Source organism: Polypterus senegalus, chromosome 4 (genome assembly GCF_016835505.1).
Source record: "Polypterus senegalus isolate Bchr_013 chromosome 4, ASM1683550v1, whole genome shotgun sequence".
In the NCBI taxonomy this organism is placed as follows: domain Eukaryota; kingdom Metazoa; phylum Chordata; class Cladistia; order Polypteriformes; family Polypteridae; genus Polypterus; species Polypterus senegalus.
In genome coordinates this window covers 1,747,740-1,766,538 of record NC_053157.1, presented here as the reverse complement: position 1 = coordinate 1,766,538, position 18,799 = coordinate 1,747,740, and the positions used below count along the sequence as shown (strand labels likewise).

General features: G+C 46.5%; 1 protein-coding gene across 9 annotated transcripts; it reads right to left on the bottom strand.

Annotated features, from left to right (window-relative positions):
- Nucleotides 1-2: 2 nt before the first annotated feature.
- LOC120527077 (trithorax group protein osa-like) lies at nucleotides 3-17,684 on the bottom strand. 9 transcript variants are annotated; one of them, XM_039750124.1, is made up of 31 exons: nucleotides 17,577-17,668; nucleotides 16,291-16,358; nucleotides 15,278-15,310; nucleotides 14,810-14,866; nucleotides 13,743-13,913; nucleotides 13,098-13,130; nucleotides 11,404-11,442; nucleotides 11,258-11,305; nucleotides 11,103-11,159; nucleotides 10,967-11,023; nucleotides 10,813-10,887; nucleotides 10,675-10,728; nucleotides 8,434-8,499; nucleotides 8,282-8,347; nucleotides 8,130-8,198; nucleotides 7,788-7,853; nucleotides 7,644-7,706; nucleotides 7,500-7,556; nucleotides 7,348-7,410; nucleotides 7,129-7,185; nucleotides 5,846-5,917; nucleotides 5,700-5,756; nucleotides 5,196-5,261; nucleotides 4,612-4,668; nucleotides 3,707-3,781; nucleotides 3,466-3,531; nucleotides 3,283-3,366; nucleotides 2,091-2,153; nucleotides 1,560-1,610; nucleotides 1,414-1,461; nucleotides 3-1,143 (listed from the first exon to the last, which is right to left on the bottom strand). In XM_039750124.1, the coding sequence occupies exons 2-31, from the start codon at nucleotides 16,342-16,344 to the stop codon at nucleotides 271-273; spliced, it is 2,697 nt and encodes an 898-aa protein (XP_039606058.1). In that variant the 5' UTR covers nucleotides 16,345-16,358; nucleotides 17,577-17,668; the 3' UTR covers nucleotides 3-270. The 9 variants fall into 9 exon arrangements, with proteins under 9 accessions (XP_039606058.1, XP_039606059.1, XP_039606062.1 ...); XM_039750125.1 differs by having other exon boundaries at nucleotides 2,091-2,150; XM_039750128.1 differs by having other exon boundaries at nucleotides 3,289-3,366.
- Nucleotides 17,685-18,799: the final 1,115 nt, after the last annotated feature.

Below are 18,799 nucleotides of genomic sequence, written 5' to 3'. Positions count from 1 at the left end.
TGTGTTTTTCATGTTTTCCGTTTATTAAATCCGTATTACTACAATACAATTTTGTGATGGAATACAAAACAATGCCAGCGTTATGATGGTTAACAGCATTGTGGTCCCCACCATAACCCCTTTGATAACCAAATAAGCTCACGCGAGGATGTTTTTTATCGGTAAGTATAAGAAAACAAAAATCTCCTAATTCTATTTATATTACAATAAAACATGATTTGTATTTCTTTGGCTGTTTTTCTGATAGGCGTTTCTCCACAATCGCCTTCTTCAGTAGTAGAAATTGCTCTCTTTGCCCGCGGTGGCGGTGTCGTGTACACGGCAGGGGGTGCGGCCTTCTCCGTCACTGCCCGCCTCTGCCGCCGCCATCAGGATGCCTTCACCGAAGCTGGGAATTTCTGAGTTGCCTGCAGAGGGCGCCACTGGCTCCACGGTGGTTGGCCCATGGTTACCCATATTGCACCCATTTTTGACAGGCGTCTTTCTCATGCCCACCGGATTAATATTGCCACCGTTAGATGGGTAATATGGTATGTTGAGAACGGCATTGTTGTTCCCTGATGGGGAGGATGTGACTGGGATGGTGGCACCGCCATCAGCTGAGGGAACAAAGCCACCAGGTAGAATCTGGGTTGAGCCGGTGTCTGGTGAGGGGGTAACCTTTCGGATACCAGCTGGCAGGAAAACGCCACTGAAGGGGTTCACATTGCCAGGGTACATCGGGTTAATGCCCTGAGCTGGGTTGGGCTGATTCACACCTTGGTTTGGACTGTCCCCTCTGTCCGGCTGGCTTTGTCCATTGGCTGGGGAGTTTCCACCTGATGCTGGTGGGTTGGCTTCAGGGTTGGTTGGGGTGCCCCCCTGACCATTCGGACTCCCCTCAGCGGCAGGGGGACTGCCACCAGCGGCAGGTGCGCCACCTTCTGTGTTGGGGGCTGCGCCGTCTGGTTTTGTAGCTGTTCCTCCGGGTGTGGGTGTGGCTTCCTCAGCTTTGGGGGGTTTGGTTGGCTCCTTTCCTCCCTCTGCCTTTGCAGGTCCCTCTTCATTAATTTCTTCGGACAGGGGCATCCTTTTCCCGAAATGCCCGTAGCCACCATATGGCCCATAACCATAAGCGGGTGGCATGTAACCGGCATACTGAGGCTGGGAAAAGAATGGAATAAAGGCAAATTTGAAATCCTGGATATCCAATTAAACACGCATACCCTTAAAGTCATCTTTGATCCATGAAAACGTTTGTGTTCTGCCTCATTCTGCACTGCTCTTGTGCCAAGTTGGCCAATCAAACTATCATCACACAGCCATCACACAACTCCTGCCAGCCCGTGACCGAGGCCATCAGGTCCCATTGACTCTCCTTCCCACAAACACAACAGACACCAACAGAGACAACGACACATCGAGTCAACTTACTTGGCCGCCTTCCTCTGATTCGGCAGGAGCTGCTCTGTTGGGTCCCATCTAAAGAAGAAACAACAGAAAGGTCAGTTGATGGGATTCCATGAGCGTTCTCTGGAAATCACAAGAAAAAAACAACAAGAAAGACAACGGGAACGTACGCCAGCCATAGGGGGAGATGGGAGTTGAATGTAGACCACTTTAGGATAATTCTGTAAAAAAGAAAAAAGAACACCAGTGAGGACTGTCAGACTGACCAATAGGATAGGAGCACAGGTGAGGGTGCCAGAGGGGTCACAGGTCTGAAGTTGGTGTCCTGGAAGAAGACCAGAGGCCTCCTGTTGGCTCCACCCACTTCCCCTCCCCCAACACGTGCTCCTCCCCCAGGACTCTTTCCATGGGTCATCTCAGTAATCAGGAGGTTCTGTTAAAACCTGCTGGAAAACAGAGAGACCTCCATCCTCAACCATCTGCACAGACTCAATGACGGCCATATCCTCAAAGAAGGCTGACAAACAAGAGGAGGTCATCCAGTCCTCCAAGCACATCTGGTTAACGAACAGCCCAGAGGCACCAATTCATGGAGCTGTCCATCCTGGGATCTCAGCCTTCTCATTTCTCTTTTCTGGTTTTCCTTGACAAAGCACCAAAAGGGAACATGCACAGTGGACACATCACAAGTCTCGGCTCACCCCGGCTTGGCCTTGCTGCTGCTGGACAGGAACCTGGTGCTGGAAACCAAAGGAGGAGAACTGTGTGGAGAGAAAGGAAAGGAGACACGTTGAGCGGGTGGGATACCAAGTGATGCACTGGGGAGCAAAAAGACTTGCAGACTGCGTGAATCACACGAAAATCACACAGCATACAGCATCTGTCTGTCTGTCTGTCTGTCTTTAATAAAAAAAAATTCAAAATTTTGCAATGACTTAAAGCAGAAGGTGGCACGGCACTACCTAACTTTCAGTGTTATTACTGGGTAAAGATCTATCTATCATATAGTGCCTTTCACTTTTTATCTATCTATCTATTATATAGTGCCATTCTATCTATCTATCTATTATATAGTGCCTTTCATATCTATCTATTATATAGTGCCATTCTATCTATCACATAGTGCCTTTCACATCTAACGTGTATTTAGTGTCATTTATATCTATATCTGTTTATATCTATATCTTTTATATGGCATGTTTCATATTAATGTATTAATGATATAGTGCCTTTATATTTATCTATTTAGAGTGTGTTTTTTTATGCCTGTCTTTCTTAAATTGGACGTTTCGTGTTCATCTCGCTCTTATATAGCACTGGTTTCTCATAAAGAGCATTTCATCTGCCTTGCTCTTCTGTAGCTCCTTAATTATCTATCTATAAGCACTTTCTATTGTGCCTTTCATCTTTATCTCTTATATCTCCCTTTTCATATCTATCTAAATATAATTACTTAATACAGCACCTTTCCCATGTGTGTATATTATACGGTCCCTTTTATGGCCATGTATCTCTTACATGGTGTTTTCACATTAATATTTCTATACTGTATACCGCTTTTCAACTCTGTCTAGCTCCTGTATTGTATATTTCACATCTATGAATGTGTCTGTACTATAGTGCCTTTCATATTTATGTTGGCCTGGCTGCCACTGGATAGAAATTTGGTGCTGGGACCTTAAGGAGACACACTGTATGAGAAGAAAGGGATGACAAAAGACGCATTTGTGGACAGGCAGATTTGAAGCTTTGCCGAAAAAGGCAAACATCTGACACAACAACACTCTGTGATGACCTGGCCGTAATAAAACAACCACACAGCAGTCATGCAAACAGTGCATGGAATTCACACAATAAATTGCATGAGAACTTCTCCAAAGGTGTCCTCCTCACCTGCTGCTGCTGCTGCTGCTGCTGCTGGTCCTGCTGTCTTGGGAAGGGCGCCTGTCTTGGCAGGTTAGCGTAGGACGTGCTGATCTGCGCAAACAAAATCAGCAAGAAAAAAAGAATTGCATTGGCACCACCCAGCACGTCGGGCAGAGAGACGTGTCAGCACTCAGTCACTCACTCACTCACCTCGGGGTTTGGCAGCATCGGCTGCTGCTGTCTCACTGGCGGGATGGCGCCATACGATGGGATCACCTGAATGGAGCAGACAAGCGGAACAACACCAAATTAGCGCAGAAAAGCGAGAAACAAAGCTGAAGAAGAACAAGCCATGCAGCTCGTGTGCAGGGAGAGAAATGACAGTTGGAGGATTCAAAGTCCCCACTTATGGCTGCAGTGACAACGGTGACAGGACAGGCTTGAAACTCACATTGGGCTGTGGCTGCATCGGCTGCTGAGGTCTGGGCAGAGGAATCTGAGGAACGACGGCATATGACGGGATGACCTGTGAGAGGAGACTTGGTTTAGAGGAAATGGCTGTCATATATAGTGCCTTTCACCACTATCAGTTATATACAGCTATCTAAATAACCTTAGTTTGTATAGTGCCTTTCATACCCAACGGTCTTACATTACATTCTTCATAATTATGTTCTATCCATCTATTATCCAACCCGCTATATCCTAACCACAGGGTCACGGGGGTCTGCTGGAGCCAATCCCAGCCAACACAGGGCGTAAGGCAGGAAACAAACCCCAGGCAGGGTGCCAGCCCATCGCAGTCATAATTATGTTGTGCAGTAGATTTCCAATGTATATTTGTATCCATCCATCTGTCCCTTACACAATTCGTTTCACATCTGTCTCTTGGTAATGTTTTTAGGGTCTCTTCTATCTGTGTAACTTATATAGAGCCGTACACATCAATCTGTTTATCTCTTACATAGAATTCTACCTATGCTGTATAAGGTCCCTTTTAATCTCACTCTTATATGGTATCTAAAATATAGTGCCTTTCACGTTTATCTGCCTGTTAGATAGCTCATTTCACTTATAGTTCATCTTTCAAATACTGTCTTTAATATATATCCATTATATAGCGCTTTTCACTTCTATCTATCTATTTAATCCTGCCAACTACACTATCTATCTATAATATAGCGCCTTTCACATCTGCCTACCTGTGAATCTATCTGTTAAATGGCACCTTTCCCTTTTACCTCTCCATCTGTCTCACCATTTTAAACAGAGCTCTTCACGTTTTCCTAGCTCGTATTCCTCATTCCCCTCCCTTACTTATCGATCGGTAACAAATGTAAAAAGTGTGAAGCTTACTTCTACGTTTGGCTGCTGTGGTCTGAACTGCGGCATGTTGCTGAATGGCTGGTTTACCTGCAAAGGAGAAGTTAACTCATTACGCAAAGTGAGGGGCAGCAGTAATCTTCTTTAAGATCACCTGCTCCATTTTTGAACCCGCGTTTCCATTTCTGACGTGAGCGGAAGCGGAGCCCACGTGACACAAACTACACGCACGCGCAGTGACTCCCACTGGGCCAGTTTGCGCAGACTTTCGTTATTTGGCAGTGAATGAGGAATATCCAGATTACGAATTTTAGTAAGTTCTGGATGTTTTGGGCTCACATTTACTTATTTGGTTGACACGGTTATCCAGGGAGATTTACAAGATTTATATTGCATGCCTTTATTTGTTTTTTTTTTCCAGGCAGGTAAAGTGATTTGCGCACTGTCACCCAGTGTCGATAGCAGCATTTGAACCCACCACCTCGGGGTTTGAAACTTGAATCAGTCCGCCACACTGCTGCTGAGAGGATTCATGTGGGCTCTCCGCTTTATCGAGCTTGATAACGCGGGTTCAGAAAACGGCCCGGCGGTTCTCTTTTTAAGGTCACGCCATTTACTTGTGGCAGCTCCTGAGGTCGCGGGATGTGCGTCTGTCTCGGGATGTTTCCGTAGGGCTGGAGCACCTGAAACAAAAGAACAGAAAAGAGCGTGAGGTGGGCTCCTCGTGCACCCGCGTCATTCAGAACAACAGCACTGGGCACGCGGCGAGAAGAGACCCTGGATGGGCAGCACGTAAATAGATAGATAGATACATAAATACTTTATTAATTCCAAGGGGAAATTCACAATACACGCGGAATAAAATTGGGCATAAATATATAAATTATGATAATAAAGAAAGTGCATTTGTGACTACTGTGACCAAGAGCAAGTCAGCTTAATCCCATGAAAACACCAGCGTCACAAAGGCGACAGAGCAGACCGACTTGGGCCATCGCAGCTGGGGCTGAATGTGGCCCCTCAGTGACGCTTTTTGGTGCCATCCATTGTGCAGAACTGAGCCGAGGCCGCGAAATACACGGAGACATTTAAGGAGCCATCACTGAATAGTGTTCTCTTACTTCTGGCAGGGGCAGCTGGGGTCTTGGCTGCGGTAAGGCGCCAAATGAAGGGATGACCTTAAATGAGACGAAAACCAAAAAGATGCGTCAGAGTCAAAGCACCAGCCACCTACACATGGAATGGGGCGAGCCGGCTGAAGACGTACCTCGACACTCGGCGGCGGCTGCTGCTGCTGCTGCGGTCGGACCTGCGGCGCGTTGTTGAAGGGCTGGTTCAGCTGTGGGGACAAAGACAACTGTCACTGAACACGGGGCTGGGGGACAAAACGGGACTTGCTGGAGCAGCCTGACAGACGACATGTGTTACGGGCTTAGTGCTCAGCCGGACTGACATTCCAAGAAAGAGAGAACGAAGAGCTGTAGGCTTAATACGAGATTTACGGTACATAAGGAGTTAACGTGAAAGGCACTATATGAGAAAGAAAGAACTGATCTGTAATAAAGCTTAATATGGAATGCGCCTTATACTACGAGAAATGAAAAATCTACATAAAGCTTTAATGTGAAAAGCACCATATAGGAAAGAAGCAAAGGATTGATTTAAAACTTTGTTTAAAGTGCAAAACACTATATGTTATAAGAAAGAAAGAAGCTAAACTAGTTTGTAATATTACTAATGATGAAAGATGCTCTAGAAAAAAAGAACTAAATAGTTCTGTAATTTTGCCGAATTATAGAATGAGCTCAATAATATAGAAAGACAGAAAGAAAAAGTTGAAATTGATTTATGATTTTGCCTATTATGAAAGGCGCTATATAAAATACCCAAAAAATGATGCTGCTGAAATATGTTGTAATATTTCTCATTATTAAAAGCACAAAATAATACATTAAAGGAAAGAAAGAAAGAAAGAAAGAATGAAAGAAAGAAAAAAGAGTAAAATTGTTTTGTGGTTTTGCTAATGATGAAAGGCACCGTATAATATAGGAAGAGTCATTCTTTGCCATTTTTCAAATTATAAATTGTGTCACATAAAGTATTAAAAAAGAAGGAAAGATTAAATACTAAATAACTAAATGGAATTTCTCCTATGATGAAAATCATCGTATAATGCATGAATAAAGAAAGAAACTTGTTTTGAAATTTTGCCCGTCATGTGCTTTATAAAATGCCAAAATGGAAAGAAAATAATGTTGCTAAATTTACCGTTATTACATTTTACCCAAGAGGAACAGCATTAAACTATTGACATTTTTCAAGTTATGAAAAGTGCGATGCACGATATTAAAAAAGAAAGAAAAATAAAAGACTAAACTATTTTGAAATTTCACCCATGATGAAAGGCGCTATATTAATAAACACGGACATAAGGAAGGGGCTAAAGTGCTCCGTCATGAAAGGCGCTATAAGAAGAAATAAAGATGTCGCTGGTGTACAAATGACCAAAGGAAGTGTGGCAGAGAGGAAGCAGGCGCGCTGCTGACTTACACTGGGGTACGGATGCAGGGGTCGCAGCTGCGGCATGTTGTTAAACTGCTGGCTCACCTGTGGACGAAATGACAGCCTGCGTTACTTTTGAAGCCACGAAAGAGGACGGCTGGGGTGGCTTTGCGAGCAGGACCAGTCCACCTTTCACTTTGTTATGTTCGAGAAAGTCCCACGGACGGTTTGACTGATTTAGCGGACCCTCGCGGGGAGGACACTTACTTGTACGTCTGGACTCGGGGCCTGAGGCTGCGGTTGCTGGCCATTGTGGAACTGCTGATGGATCTGCGTGAGAAGACATTGGGTCATTGAAAGAGAAAGCCCGCAGACAGGCATCAGCATTTATTACTGAACTGTGAGGGGCGGCTACGTACTTCGGGGGCTGGCTGCTGGGGTCTCTGCTGTGGCGTGCCGTTCATTGGCGGATTGCCCTGCTTGTAAAACACAAAGAGCGGGTCAGCGTGTCCCACCCACATCGCTTGAGTGTCCAGAGCCCCTGTTAGGACCGGCCGACTCACCTGTGCGGGGTACTGGGGTGGCTGCTGTCTCCTCAGTCCGGCGCTCGCCCAGGTGGTGATCACCTGCGTGCCAAGAAGCGCTGCTGTTAATTTCTCTGCTAGCGCGGCGGTTCTACGCGGCTCGTTGTTTTACTCACACGTTACCTCTTGGTGGTGCTGTTGTGTCATTTCTGTCCGACGGGGTGGTGCGTTTCCGAACTGTGAGGTGATCTTAAAAAAATGCAGTGAATTGAGCTAAATCGGCGCAATAACAATGACATGAATTAAAAAAAATATATATATATATATATATGACCACGTCTTAGTGTTTTTTAAATCGAAATTTTAAAATTTTTGAAACACTTTGGAAAAATAATGACTTAGAAATAACTTAGAAGAAATACGTATACATATTTATGCTAAGTACACCGTGACGGGCTGCTCCACACAGGACTGGATTCTTCCGTCACCTCAAGAAGCTAAGAAGTTTAATTTTTTTGAACTTACCTCTGGGTTTGGCTGCAGGGGCTGCTGTGGTCTCACTTGTGCTGTCTCACCATATGACGGGATGGTCTGCTAAAAGAGAAGAGCCGGTCAGTCCCTGTAGACAATTTAAAAGCGGACCATGAGAGCTGACGCTTGGCCCGTAGCGGTCGTACCTCCGGATAAGAGAACTGAGGCTGCTGGGGTCTCGTCTGCTGTGAGGAGCCAAAGGAGGAGCCCACCTGCACAGAATGAAGTCCTCAGGTTATTTCACTTCAGCAAAAGACATTAAAAAAATCGGAAATGACAAATTGAATGAATTACGTACGTTGGAGTCGGGGGCTGGAGGCTTCTGGGGGGTCTCTTGAGCTGGATTTCCAAAGGTGGGGTAACCCTAAAAGGAAATGAAATATTCAATGAACTGTTTAGAAGAGTCCAAGGGTCGCAGTTCATTTAAGCAATCCTACCAATGTAATAATGAAGACTAGAGGGGTCCTGATGGACTAGAACAAAATGCAGGGATCAGCAACGGGTGGGACGTCCATGCTGTTGTTTTGGTGGAATGAAGTGGCGACTCGCATATGCGACTGGGGATCAGCTTCAGGGGTCGAATGAGAAAAGCAATACCACTCCGGGATGAGAGGGGGCGCTGCTGCTAATGTTAGCTTGTCGTTCCCCCGCAGGTCCAAGAAGACACCCAGTGAGGAACACCCAGAGCAGGTCCTGTCCCTCCAGATCAGGGTGCATCTCATTTCACAGCCAGGAGTCGAGGCGGAGCGAGCGCCCATACGAGATCCAAACGCGGACCACCAGAAGTCTGCGTGGGCTGATTTGGGTCAAAGTCTTTTTTGTTTGTCCATTTTGCAACTTTTTGCTTTTTATTTGGAAAAATCCGATGGGGCTACCAGGTTGGTACCCCCCATTTTGTTTCTCTCAGTTTTATTACTAAACAGGGTTTGTTGTTAGGATTCACTTTCTGCTCCTAGGATGGCCCGTCTTATGAACCCTGGCTCATGTGTTTTTACAATTCTTATATAATCTTTTTATTGTTCTTTAAATATTATTTGGTAAATTCTGCTGCGGTGGGCTGGCGCCCTGCCTGGGGTTTTTTTCCTGCCTTGCGCCCTGTGCTGGCTGGGATTGGCTCCAACAGACCCCCGTGACCCTGTAGTTGGGCTATAGCGGGTTGGATAATGGATGTTCAATTCTGTTATGAATGTATTTGCAGGTGTTGTTTAATTTGTTCATTTGATGCTATTGCTTTATGTTGATTATGTAAATGTGTAGGGCCTAAGGGGCGGGGCCAGTTGATGATGCACGCGTAGGCCCCGCCCCCTGTGCCATCTACAAGTCCAGCAGACCGTAAGAGGGGTTGTGACGTTGGTGTCTCTTAGCAGCAGACTGTCCTACCTAGGAAGACCCAGGAGTCGGGTAGGAAGGTAATGGACCAGAAAACAAATCGTAATAAAAAAAAATAACAAAAAGAATGACAAAAGAGATCCGTCCTCATTCACTGAGGCTTCAACAGAAGCCAAAATTCATTATCAACGGCCAAAGCCCAAGATCAGCACACTAAAAGTCAATCCAAGAAGCAGCTTTACTGACTCTCATGTGACCTGGAAGTACCTCGTGCCAACCTTTAGGCCGTCATGCCCCTTAACAATGGGCCACTGCACACATCAACAAAGGTAACAAAGTGGCATCAAGAAAGACACCAAAATACCTCAGTGACATTAAAACAAACAAAAAATCAAATATTGGATTTGACGTCCTTGGGTGTCACAACCCTGTAAATGACATAACTGGCCAACACAAAGGAAAGGGCCAATCAAACTACTAAAAATAACTTTGCCAGGTACTGACTGTGTTTCCGTTTGTCCCCTTTGGTTTTGTTTCGTTTTGCACAAAATAAAAATAATATGAACGGCAGCAACTACCTTCTGTTACAGGTGATCTCCAGCTGTGCCCTGCAGTGGGCTGGCAGCGCACAGAGGCTTGGCACCTATGGTAGCGTATGCCCAGAAGTGCCCAGAGTGCCATCTGCAGCCCTGTCATTACCTAACTAGCAGTTCCTTCACAATGAGTTTAGTTTTGTGAAAGCTGAACCCGTGGCTTTGTTCAGTTTAACTGGGAGATGGCGGTGCTGCCCTCTAGTGGTCGTGTGAATGTACTGAGTGTCATGAGGTGGCAGGTGGAGTTTCTGACACCAGCGCTCTTTGTGACTGTACGGGTCACCTGCCAGCACCTTTTTTTTTTATTTAAACAAATATAATGGGCAGGTGGCACAGCAATGACAGCCCTGGACGGTGGGCTCTCCATGTGGATCACCTCGTTGTATAAAATACAAATTAAAGGCACCCCACATGAAGCTGTCTTCTGCCAGATAGGCAGGTCCAGTTGGACCCTTCTTGATGCCCCCAGACCTGGGAACTGGTTTGGGCGGCTCAGGACCAGATGGACGGATTCGGCTGGCCCACCCGGCAGGTCTCCTTGGCCTTTTCACTACGTGATGTGTTTACAGCAGTTATCAATGGCTGAAAGTGGTCGCTTAGAACGTTGGCACACGTACATTAGGTTTGGTCTGTTCGGGCTGATTTGGGGAGTTGCCATTTGAGGGTTTCACCTGGAAATAAAACACAAAGATAATAATTGCATCAAGATGAACGGGCATGAAATTCCAAGGAGAAATACGAACCCCCCGACATACTTGAGGTTCCTGCTGACTCGGTGCCTGTGGTTCGCTGCCAGTCGGCTGGGGGTCTTTGCCATTGGCTGGCACTCCCTGAAAAGCAAAGATGGCTGGTGAGAGACATTATGCCCGACACCCTCCCCTGTGCTCTCATATTCACCCGCTGTCTTACATTAGGAGTCTGCGACCCTGGCGTTTCTTGAGGGACGGAGCCGTAGGGTGGTGTCATCTATTAGGGGTGACAAGTCAGAATACATGAGGACTGAAGTGGACTCAAGAGAAGATGTCCAAGATTGACTCTGCCATACCTGAGGTGTCTGCTGTGGGGGCATCTGAGGTCTCGATGGAGCGGGCATCTCGTCATCCTTGGAGAGGTAGAAAGAAAAGTTAGGTGGGAACAAAAGGAGCTGATGAGATAAAGCAAACATTGACCAGGGAAGCCAGAGGCCGTGCCTCGCCTCACCTCGACGCTCTGGGGACGGACCTTCTGAGGAAAGCCAAATGGGAAGAACTGTGACATGAAAAGGTGACAAAAAATGACAAAGTGTGAACTTCTGAGCTCGGATCACAAGTCAGTTTTGAAAGTTTACAGGTATGGGAATGGCTTACTGGCAACATCTGAGTCCCACTGACGTACGAAGTGTAACCCTGAAAGGCGAACACATGAAAGGAAAAAGAATTAAAATCATCAGGGTTGGCTTTGTAGGCCGTAAAAGAGTGCGAGTTTCTATTGGAGTGGGTTTGTTTTAGGGGGCAAAATCGTAGTCTTTGTACAAAAAGAACCAAAGAAGAGTCGGGAATTGTACTGAAAAAAAAACAAAAGGATGTAAGAAGACCTTGTCATAAAGAAGAAACTGCACGACATGTCAAAGCCACCACTATACTTAGACCATTGTGGTTTGTGAGAGTGGCGGTGCCCTTACCCGGCCGGGACACCTCCATAGTGGAAGGACTTGGGGAGAGAGAGGGTTTATTCAGGACATTATCTCCCCTGGAACACTAGAGGGCACCTGTGGCACCACGCTGGCAGGTGGAATTTATTGCAGGCCTGTTGGGTCCTGTGGGGACCACCAGGGGGAGCTGAAGAACCCAATAGTGGACCTCCACCACACCTGGGAGCCATTCCAGGAAAACGCTGATGATCCCCTCCCCGGAGCGTAATAAAAGGAGCCGCCATCACTCCATTCGGGGAGCCGGAGTCGGGAGGAAGAGGGGCGGAGCTGGCTGTGGAGGAGGAGGAGGAGGAGGTGCTGCCATTGGGAGTGAGACAAGAGCGCCCCCTACTTGTAAAGAAACGTGCGTTCTGTGTGGGAAATCGCGTCTCTGCCTGTCTGTGTCGGGGTCGGGGCAGCTGGAGCTCCTCTGGTTTCCACCGAAGTGACGACCGCTATCACGTGACGTAAACCAAGAATAAGGTGGGAAATAAAGAATGAAAGTCTCTTCTAACAAGTCAAAGCAAAATGAGAAAACGCACAAAATCATCAAGTCTACGAATAGGCCGCATGAATTACTGCAAAGGACACCGTCCTGGACAAACGGCGAGAGAGCTCACGTCTGCCGCTCGAATCCACCATCGAGGTCTTTCAGCCACCACCCCAAAGCTCACGGCCCTGGGTGACGGTAGGAGCGTCGAATGGCTAGGAAATCGAGAGCTTTGCAATTTGGCTCACCGCGACCGACCAGCGCGACTTCTGCATGACTGACAACGCCTGTCAATCATCAGATCATCGGAGGACGGCTGACGTCACCCGTAATTCACAGATATCGACCTCAGCGGGTACTGGCGACATTCACCCAACACACATCATGGACTGTCTTACGTGAACCACTGAATGATATTCTTTCTCGTTATTTTTCGGCCTCGTCAAGACGACGCTTACTTTCGTGCACGACTGTGTCGTTTGTTTTCCAGTCTCGGACACAACCATTAAACTAAAGGATCCTTATGGGATGTCGGCCCTTCATAAGCCGTCCTTTGTTTGAATTACGCGACACGAGCCGCTTGAGAACGGCTGTTTTAATATCGTGCGCTGTTGTTCAGCGTTTGCCCCTCTGGTTTCTATTGAAGCTCATTAGATCAGAAAGTTTGTGAGCGGCGCTCTCCTTGAAAACACGAGAGTTAAGAATTTCACTCAGCCAACCCTACAAACAACTCGGGATGGCAAACAGATAAAAAAAGATGGATGACCGATGTTTGGATGGAACGCTCCTTTAAAACACGAACTGTCATCTCCTGGCCTAACCTCCCTTGTGTTCATTTAGATCTCAGCAAGCATAAAACACCAAAGGTTATTTCAGCTTACCCATCGCTGTGGTCCATATCCGTATGGCATCCGCTGTTGGAAAACAAGAACGACAATTAGCTGATGGACTCATGGAAGTGAAGGCAAACCTCAGCATTCATGGCCATCACGTTCTCAGACTGGAAAATCTGGAGATGAGTTGGGCGCCCCCAGCAGGCAATGAGAGCAAATGAAATGAAATGGACGACCCATCTCTGCACTGAGAAAGTGATGACCATGACAAAAATCGAGAACTCAGGGTGTCATCTCCCCATAAGCGAAGGGACGGCAGTGGCAAAGCCAACGGAGAGCACATGCAAATGTCCATAAAAGCTGCAATTAAATCAGACCCCCTTGAAGCACAGGGGAGACCACCAGTCAAACGCATCGACCACCACGAGTGATTACAATATGGATGTCATAAACGAGACATCTGGCAGACCTTACCGAGCAGAGTCAGGGCTCAGCCTCCATCATATGAAGGACTGGGAGACCCTCGCTCGGTGGTAAGCAGTGAGAAAAAGACCCTCAGCGAACCCGGGGATCAAAAAGCTGAACTCAAGTCAGGCTAATGAGTAGCAAAGCCAAGAACAAGCAGGAAGGAGGAGGAGGAGGAGGAGGAAGAGGAGGAGGAAGAGGAGGAGGAGGTTCTGTTTTCGGCTCTACCTGCGCCTGCTGAGGAACATGCAGGTATCTGCTGGACTGGAGGGGCTGCTTCTCCGGGGTTTGCTGCTCTGGAGACACTGGCTGTTTCAGCTCTGGCTGTTTAACTTGGGGGAGCTGCACCTGGGCATCGGCGCCCAGCCTCGGCTGAACTGGCGAGACTGGCGGGTAGATCTGTAAGTACGTACGAGAGTGTCAGGCCGAGCCCACCCCCAAATTAGGCAGCATTGCCACCTTATGTATTTGAGTCCTCTTTGTCACTATTCGTATATACAGTGCAGAACATTCAACAGCCATCTCCAAACCGCTCGGGGGATTGGGGTTAAGCACACTGGTAAATAAGGAAGGCATCAGGGGTTCACCCGGGACCTCATGCTTGGGTAAACCAAAAATAAGTAGGATGTGATGGGATGAGGGCGACCCCAAAGCTGAAGAAGACCCCTTCTCATAGGAAAAGTCAATACGTCGATATCCATACAGTGAGGCAGCGGTGGGACTGAAGCAAGAGACTTGCACTTAGAGGCCACTCTCTATTTGACATGGCACCTTTTCTATGTTTCTCACACTTCACTGCCCATCTCCGTGGCACACAAGGCGTCTGTGGCAGAGACTGAGCTGGCAGTCAACCCTGTGTTTTATGAAGCGCCTTTCTGCAAGGTGCTCCATCCATGGCACTCCACAAATACAGAAGAGCTGTCTTCAGGTTCATGTGTTAGGGAGTGCCAGCTTGAACTGGTGACCCTGGGTTCATTATAAAGTGGACACCGTGCCCATCATAGCTTACAAGCAAAACACACTTGGCATCCTTTAACTCAATTCATGGTCAGCACAGGTCACAGGTCATTGAATCTCGGTGTCATACAGTGCCAATCTTCACTAGAGCCCCCATGGCATATGTGACTTTGCTTGTAACTCAAAAGTCCAAATTTCACCTTTTTGAGGGGCTACTCATGTGAAGCCCACCCTGCCGCACACACATTGTAAACAAAAAAGAAATGGAAGCCGAGCTGTCAAGCCTCCAGTGGCAGTGCCCGCTACATTTAAAGGCACAAGGAAGATTCTGCACTTACTTCTTTCTGCTGCTGGAAGGCACCAAGCAGGGCATTCCACCTCTGCTGCATCAACGCCTGTGAAGAAACAAATGAGCCACCTTAACCCAAAGTGACAAGCTTCACATGCCCACATGGCACCCCTAGGGGACATTGCAGGATCTGCTCGGTGTACCCGTCCACATACGGGCACTGCATACACTGTCAAGCTTGCTTAGTCCAATTCAGGGTCCAAGGGGTCTTCAGGCTACCCTAGCGTCACTCACTGCAAGGAAGGGGTGCCATTCCCATGTGCAGCCCAAACACACACACACAGGGCCAATGTGGGGTCCCCAGTTGCCCACACTGACAAACAGAGAATGTGCAGTCATCACACAGACAATTACTGGGCACCAAATTTGAATCATTCATGAGGCAGCAGTGCTAAGTACTGTGCCACACACCATGCCAGCCATACCACTTTCAAGAGCCATAGTTGCACTGCTTTACCTCTTGACTGGCACTTAAAGCAACGGGTCCCACCTGTGAAAAAAGAGACAAAGAGAGAGAGGGTCACTGCTTCGTGGCTTCCATTACTTCTTCTCATCCATCCATTTTTCAAACCCACTAATCCAGAGCAAGCCTGGCATCTCAGCAAGCATCAGATCCAAAAACAGGATCCGTCCCTGGAAAGAGTGCCAAGTCCACACATGGGCCAAGCTGGCATCACCAGTCCACCTAACCTTCATGTCCTTGGAAATCCTTCATCTTCTCCACAGGCATGAAGATGTTGTATTAATATAGACAATGGAAAAGCTTCTCACAGAGATAGTGGCACCACTTCAACCACCACCAATGAGCAGAACCCACCTGGATGATGTGACAGCAGCCATTTTGTGCCAGTAGACCTCACCACACATTAGTTATTAAGTGGTGAGGGGGTCAGGGAGATAGCTAACCAGTTAGAGATGGGGGATAATTAGGGGGGCAGAACGGCCAGGCAGTGGTGGGCAGTTTAGCCAGGACATCTGGATACACCCTGCTCTTTACAAAAGATGCCCGGGGGTCTTAGATGACCTCAGAGAGTTTCATCTGATGAATGGCACCATTTTAACACCACAGCGTCTCTGTCACTGCACTGAGTCACTGGGATCCACATACAGAGCACATGGTCAGTGCCCCCTGCTGGCCTCACCAACACCTCGTCTAGCAACAACCCAAGCTTTTCCTAGACGGTAACCCATCCAAACAATGCCTGGGCACGAACAAGCTTAGCTGCAGGTGGATGTAATGGATGATGCAAACACAACACACTGAGCACCCCAGATGTGAGCATCAGTCTACTTGTCACAAGGCAGCAATGCCACCATTGCGCCACCTCTTCTTTTTATTTGACATACAGTTTACCAACTGTGCCCTCAGTTTCAGTAAAACCCAAAGCGCGGCCCGAGGCGTCACAGGTCAATACCTCAAGCTGAGCGGCTCACCCAAAATGGCTTCACTGGAAGAGACGGAACACTTACTGGGAAGGCCAGGGCTGTGCCTAGGAAGCACAGGAGTAGAAGTCCCCTCTTCATTCTTGGAGATGTACCTGGAGAAAGAGGCCGAGTGTCAGTGAGCGCCCCCATGTGGCGACCGCCTTCACTTCTGATCGATTTATTAACAGGCATTAAAACGAGCGGCCGGCTGTGGGACTTCACACCAGACCTGTGGTGGTCAAAGTTAGGCCTGGCGCCCCCCTGTGGCTGAAAACTTCAGTTTGTAACTGGACTCCCAGCCTGCTGTTATTGCCCATTTCTGTGTTTTGGGGCGTCAGTGTAGAAATGACAAAAGTAGGAAGAGTGAATTAGAATTAGAATGGGCCAAGCCTTTATAGCACCTTTCATAGTAACAACCAATTCAGAATCCAATGTATTTAATCTTTAAGAAATGTATTATTATTATTATTATAACCTTTATAGTGCCTTTCATTGTAACATGTACCACCAACTACTTCAGGGTTCAATAAGTATTTCACCTTTTGAATAAGTCAGATGAAGTATTACTTAAACCTTTATAGCGCCTTTCATTACAACAGCTATCACTAATTACATCACAGCCCAATCGTGTCTCCGTTTTAGTTCCACTTTCCTCAGTTTATATAGCGCCTTTCTCACAAACTAATCCGCCAATCAGCTTCATTTGATGGTGTTCTGTTCCGAATAGCAGTAATAAACGTTTTAATGGAGGAATTCATAAGATTACAACGATTTTCTAACACATCTCAGATATTTGCCTCATTACTGTTGCAACTGCAAATCCTGAATCTAGAAGTTCCGATAGTAATCAGTCCATCTTGCAAAGTAAACATATTTATTTCCTTTTGCATTTCATATTCAAAATTATAACAATTTATAATAAAAACACATATGAAATCATTCACAAATAAGTCGCTTTATAATGCAGCTTCATAGCCACTTTCAACGTGGACCTTATTTTCATATTCATTTGTGTTATTTAAAGAAATGTATGAAATAGTCGACAAATAAATAGGTAGGTTATATAGCGCCTTACACAAACGTTTTCTGCTAGGGTGAGTGCTGCAGTGTGCCGACAAATATCAGTCACTCATTCATTCGTTCGTTCAGCACACCCGCCAGGCGGTTGTCAACGCAGCGTCGCTGACCGCCACACGTCACCTTCAGAGAAGGTGGACCGTCACGTCATTTTTGTGGAGTGTGAGGTTAAAGAAGAAGAAGAAGAAAACAAACCCCCCCTAAAGCCGATGTAGCGTGACCGCTAAGCCAGGAAGACAAACCCAAAGTGTTACCTTTTCCGGTTTCATAAACAGCGGGTTCTAATCCAGAGCCGACTCAAAGGAGATGCTACCTGATCAAAAGGAACTTGGGCTCCTTCGTGTTGTCTTCCACTTCCAGCTGAAGCGCCTGCAGCTCCGCAGCATTTAAACCCTGCAGCTCTCGGAGCGCAGCCAATCAGAGCGGGCCACTCGAGCCTGGCAGCGCAAATTGTAGTCCTGGAAAAAAAATGAAAAGAAAGAAAGAAAAAAAAAAAAGTTACCTGACGTGCGGGGATTCAAGCATCGCGCTGCACGTCTAAATTACTCCATTATGCCTAATGATATGGCATTAGATTATGCTTAGTATGGAAACGCGTTCACCTTGTAGAGAAACCGGACCGCTTAGGGAAAACTTGCAATTTGATTTGATTCACATCAGTACTTAAAAAATATCTGGAGGCGGTAGACTGTCAGACAGCATATCGGATATCAGACGTCAAGGGGGGCAACAGACCGACGCCGACTGGACCCCCTCGGGAATGTACGGTGGATATACTGGAAAAGTTGATGACAACCAATAACGAACTTAATCAACTAGTTTTATATAGCGCCTTTTCTATCTATCTATCTATCTATCTATCTATCTATCTATCTATCTATCTATCTATCTATCTATCTGTATGTGGTAACTTTCATATCCATACATCTTATATAATTTCCCATATATTATATAGTGCCTTTCATATCTGTCCAACTATAATTTATATAGTAACTTTAATATTTGTCTACCCTACATGTTTCAGCTGTGTACTTTTTTTCTGTATCTTCTTCATATCTACTCTGATATAGTGCCTTTCAAATCTATCTATCTATCTATCTATCTATCTATCTATCTATCTATCTATCTATCTATCTATCTATCTATCTATCTATCTATCTACATGTGCTTTGTCTCATATCTTCTGCTAATCCATTACAAACGTGGGCACCATGACTCGTATCAGCACCTGCAGTTGGTCCTCTGCCAGCCCGGCCACTGATTACACCAGATCAGTGTAAAGCCATTATGGTTTTTGACCAAAGCCACAGCGGCTCTGCTGAGCACATGCAGCACCTGTTTCAGAGCCACACCTGCTCTCCACACGCAGGTATTTTTCGATGAAGTAACGGAGAACAACAATGTAATAAAGGACAATGTGGCTCAGTGACCCCTTGTGATTCCCTGGCTGTTTCGTTTCCAGTTATTTTGTAAGTGC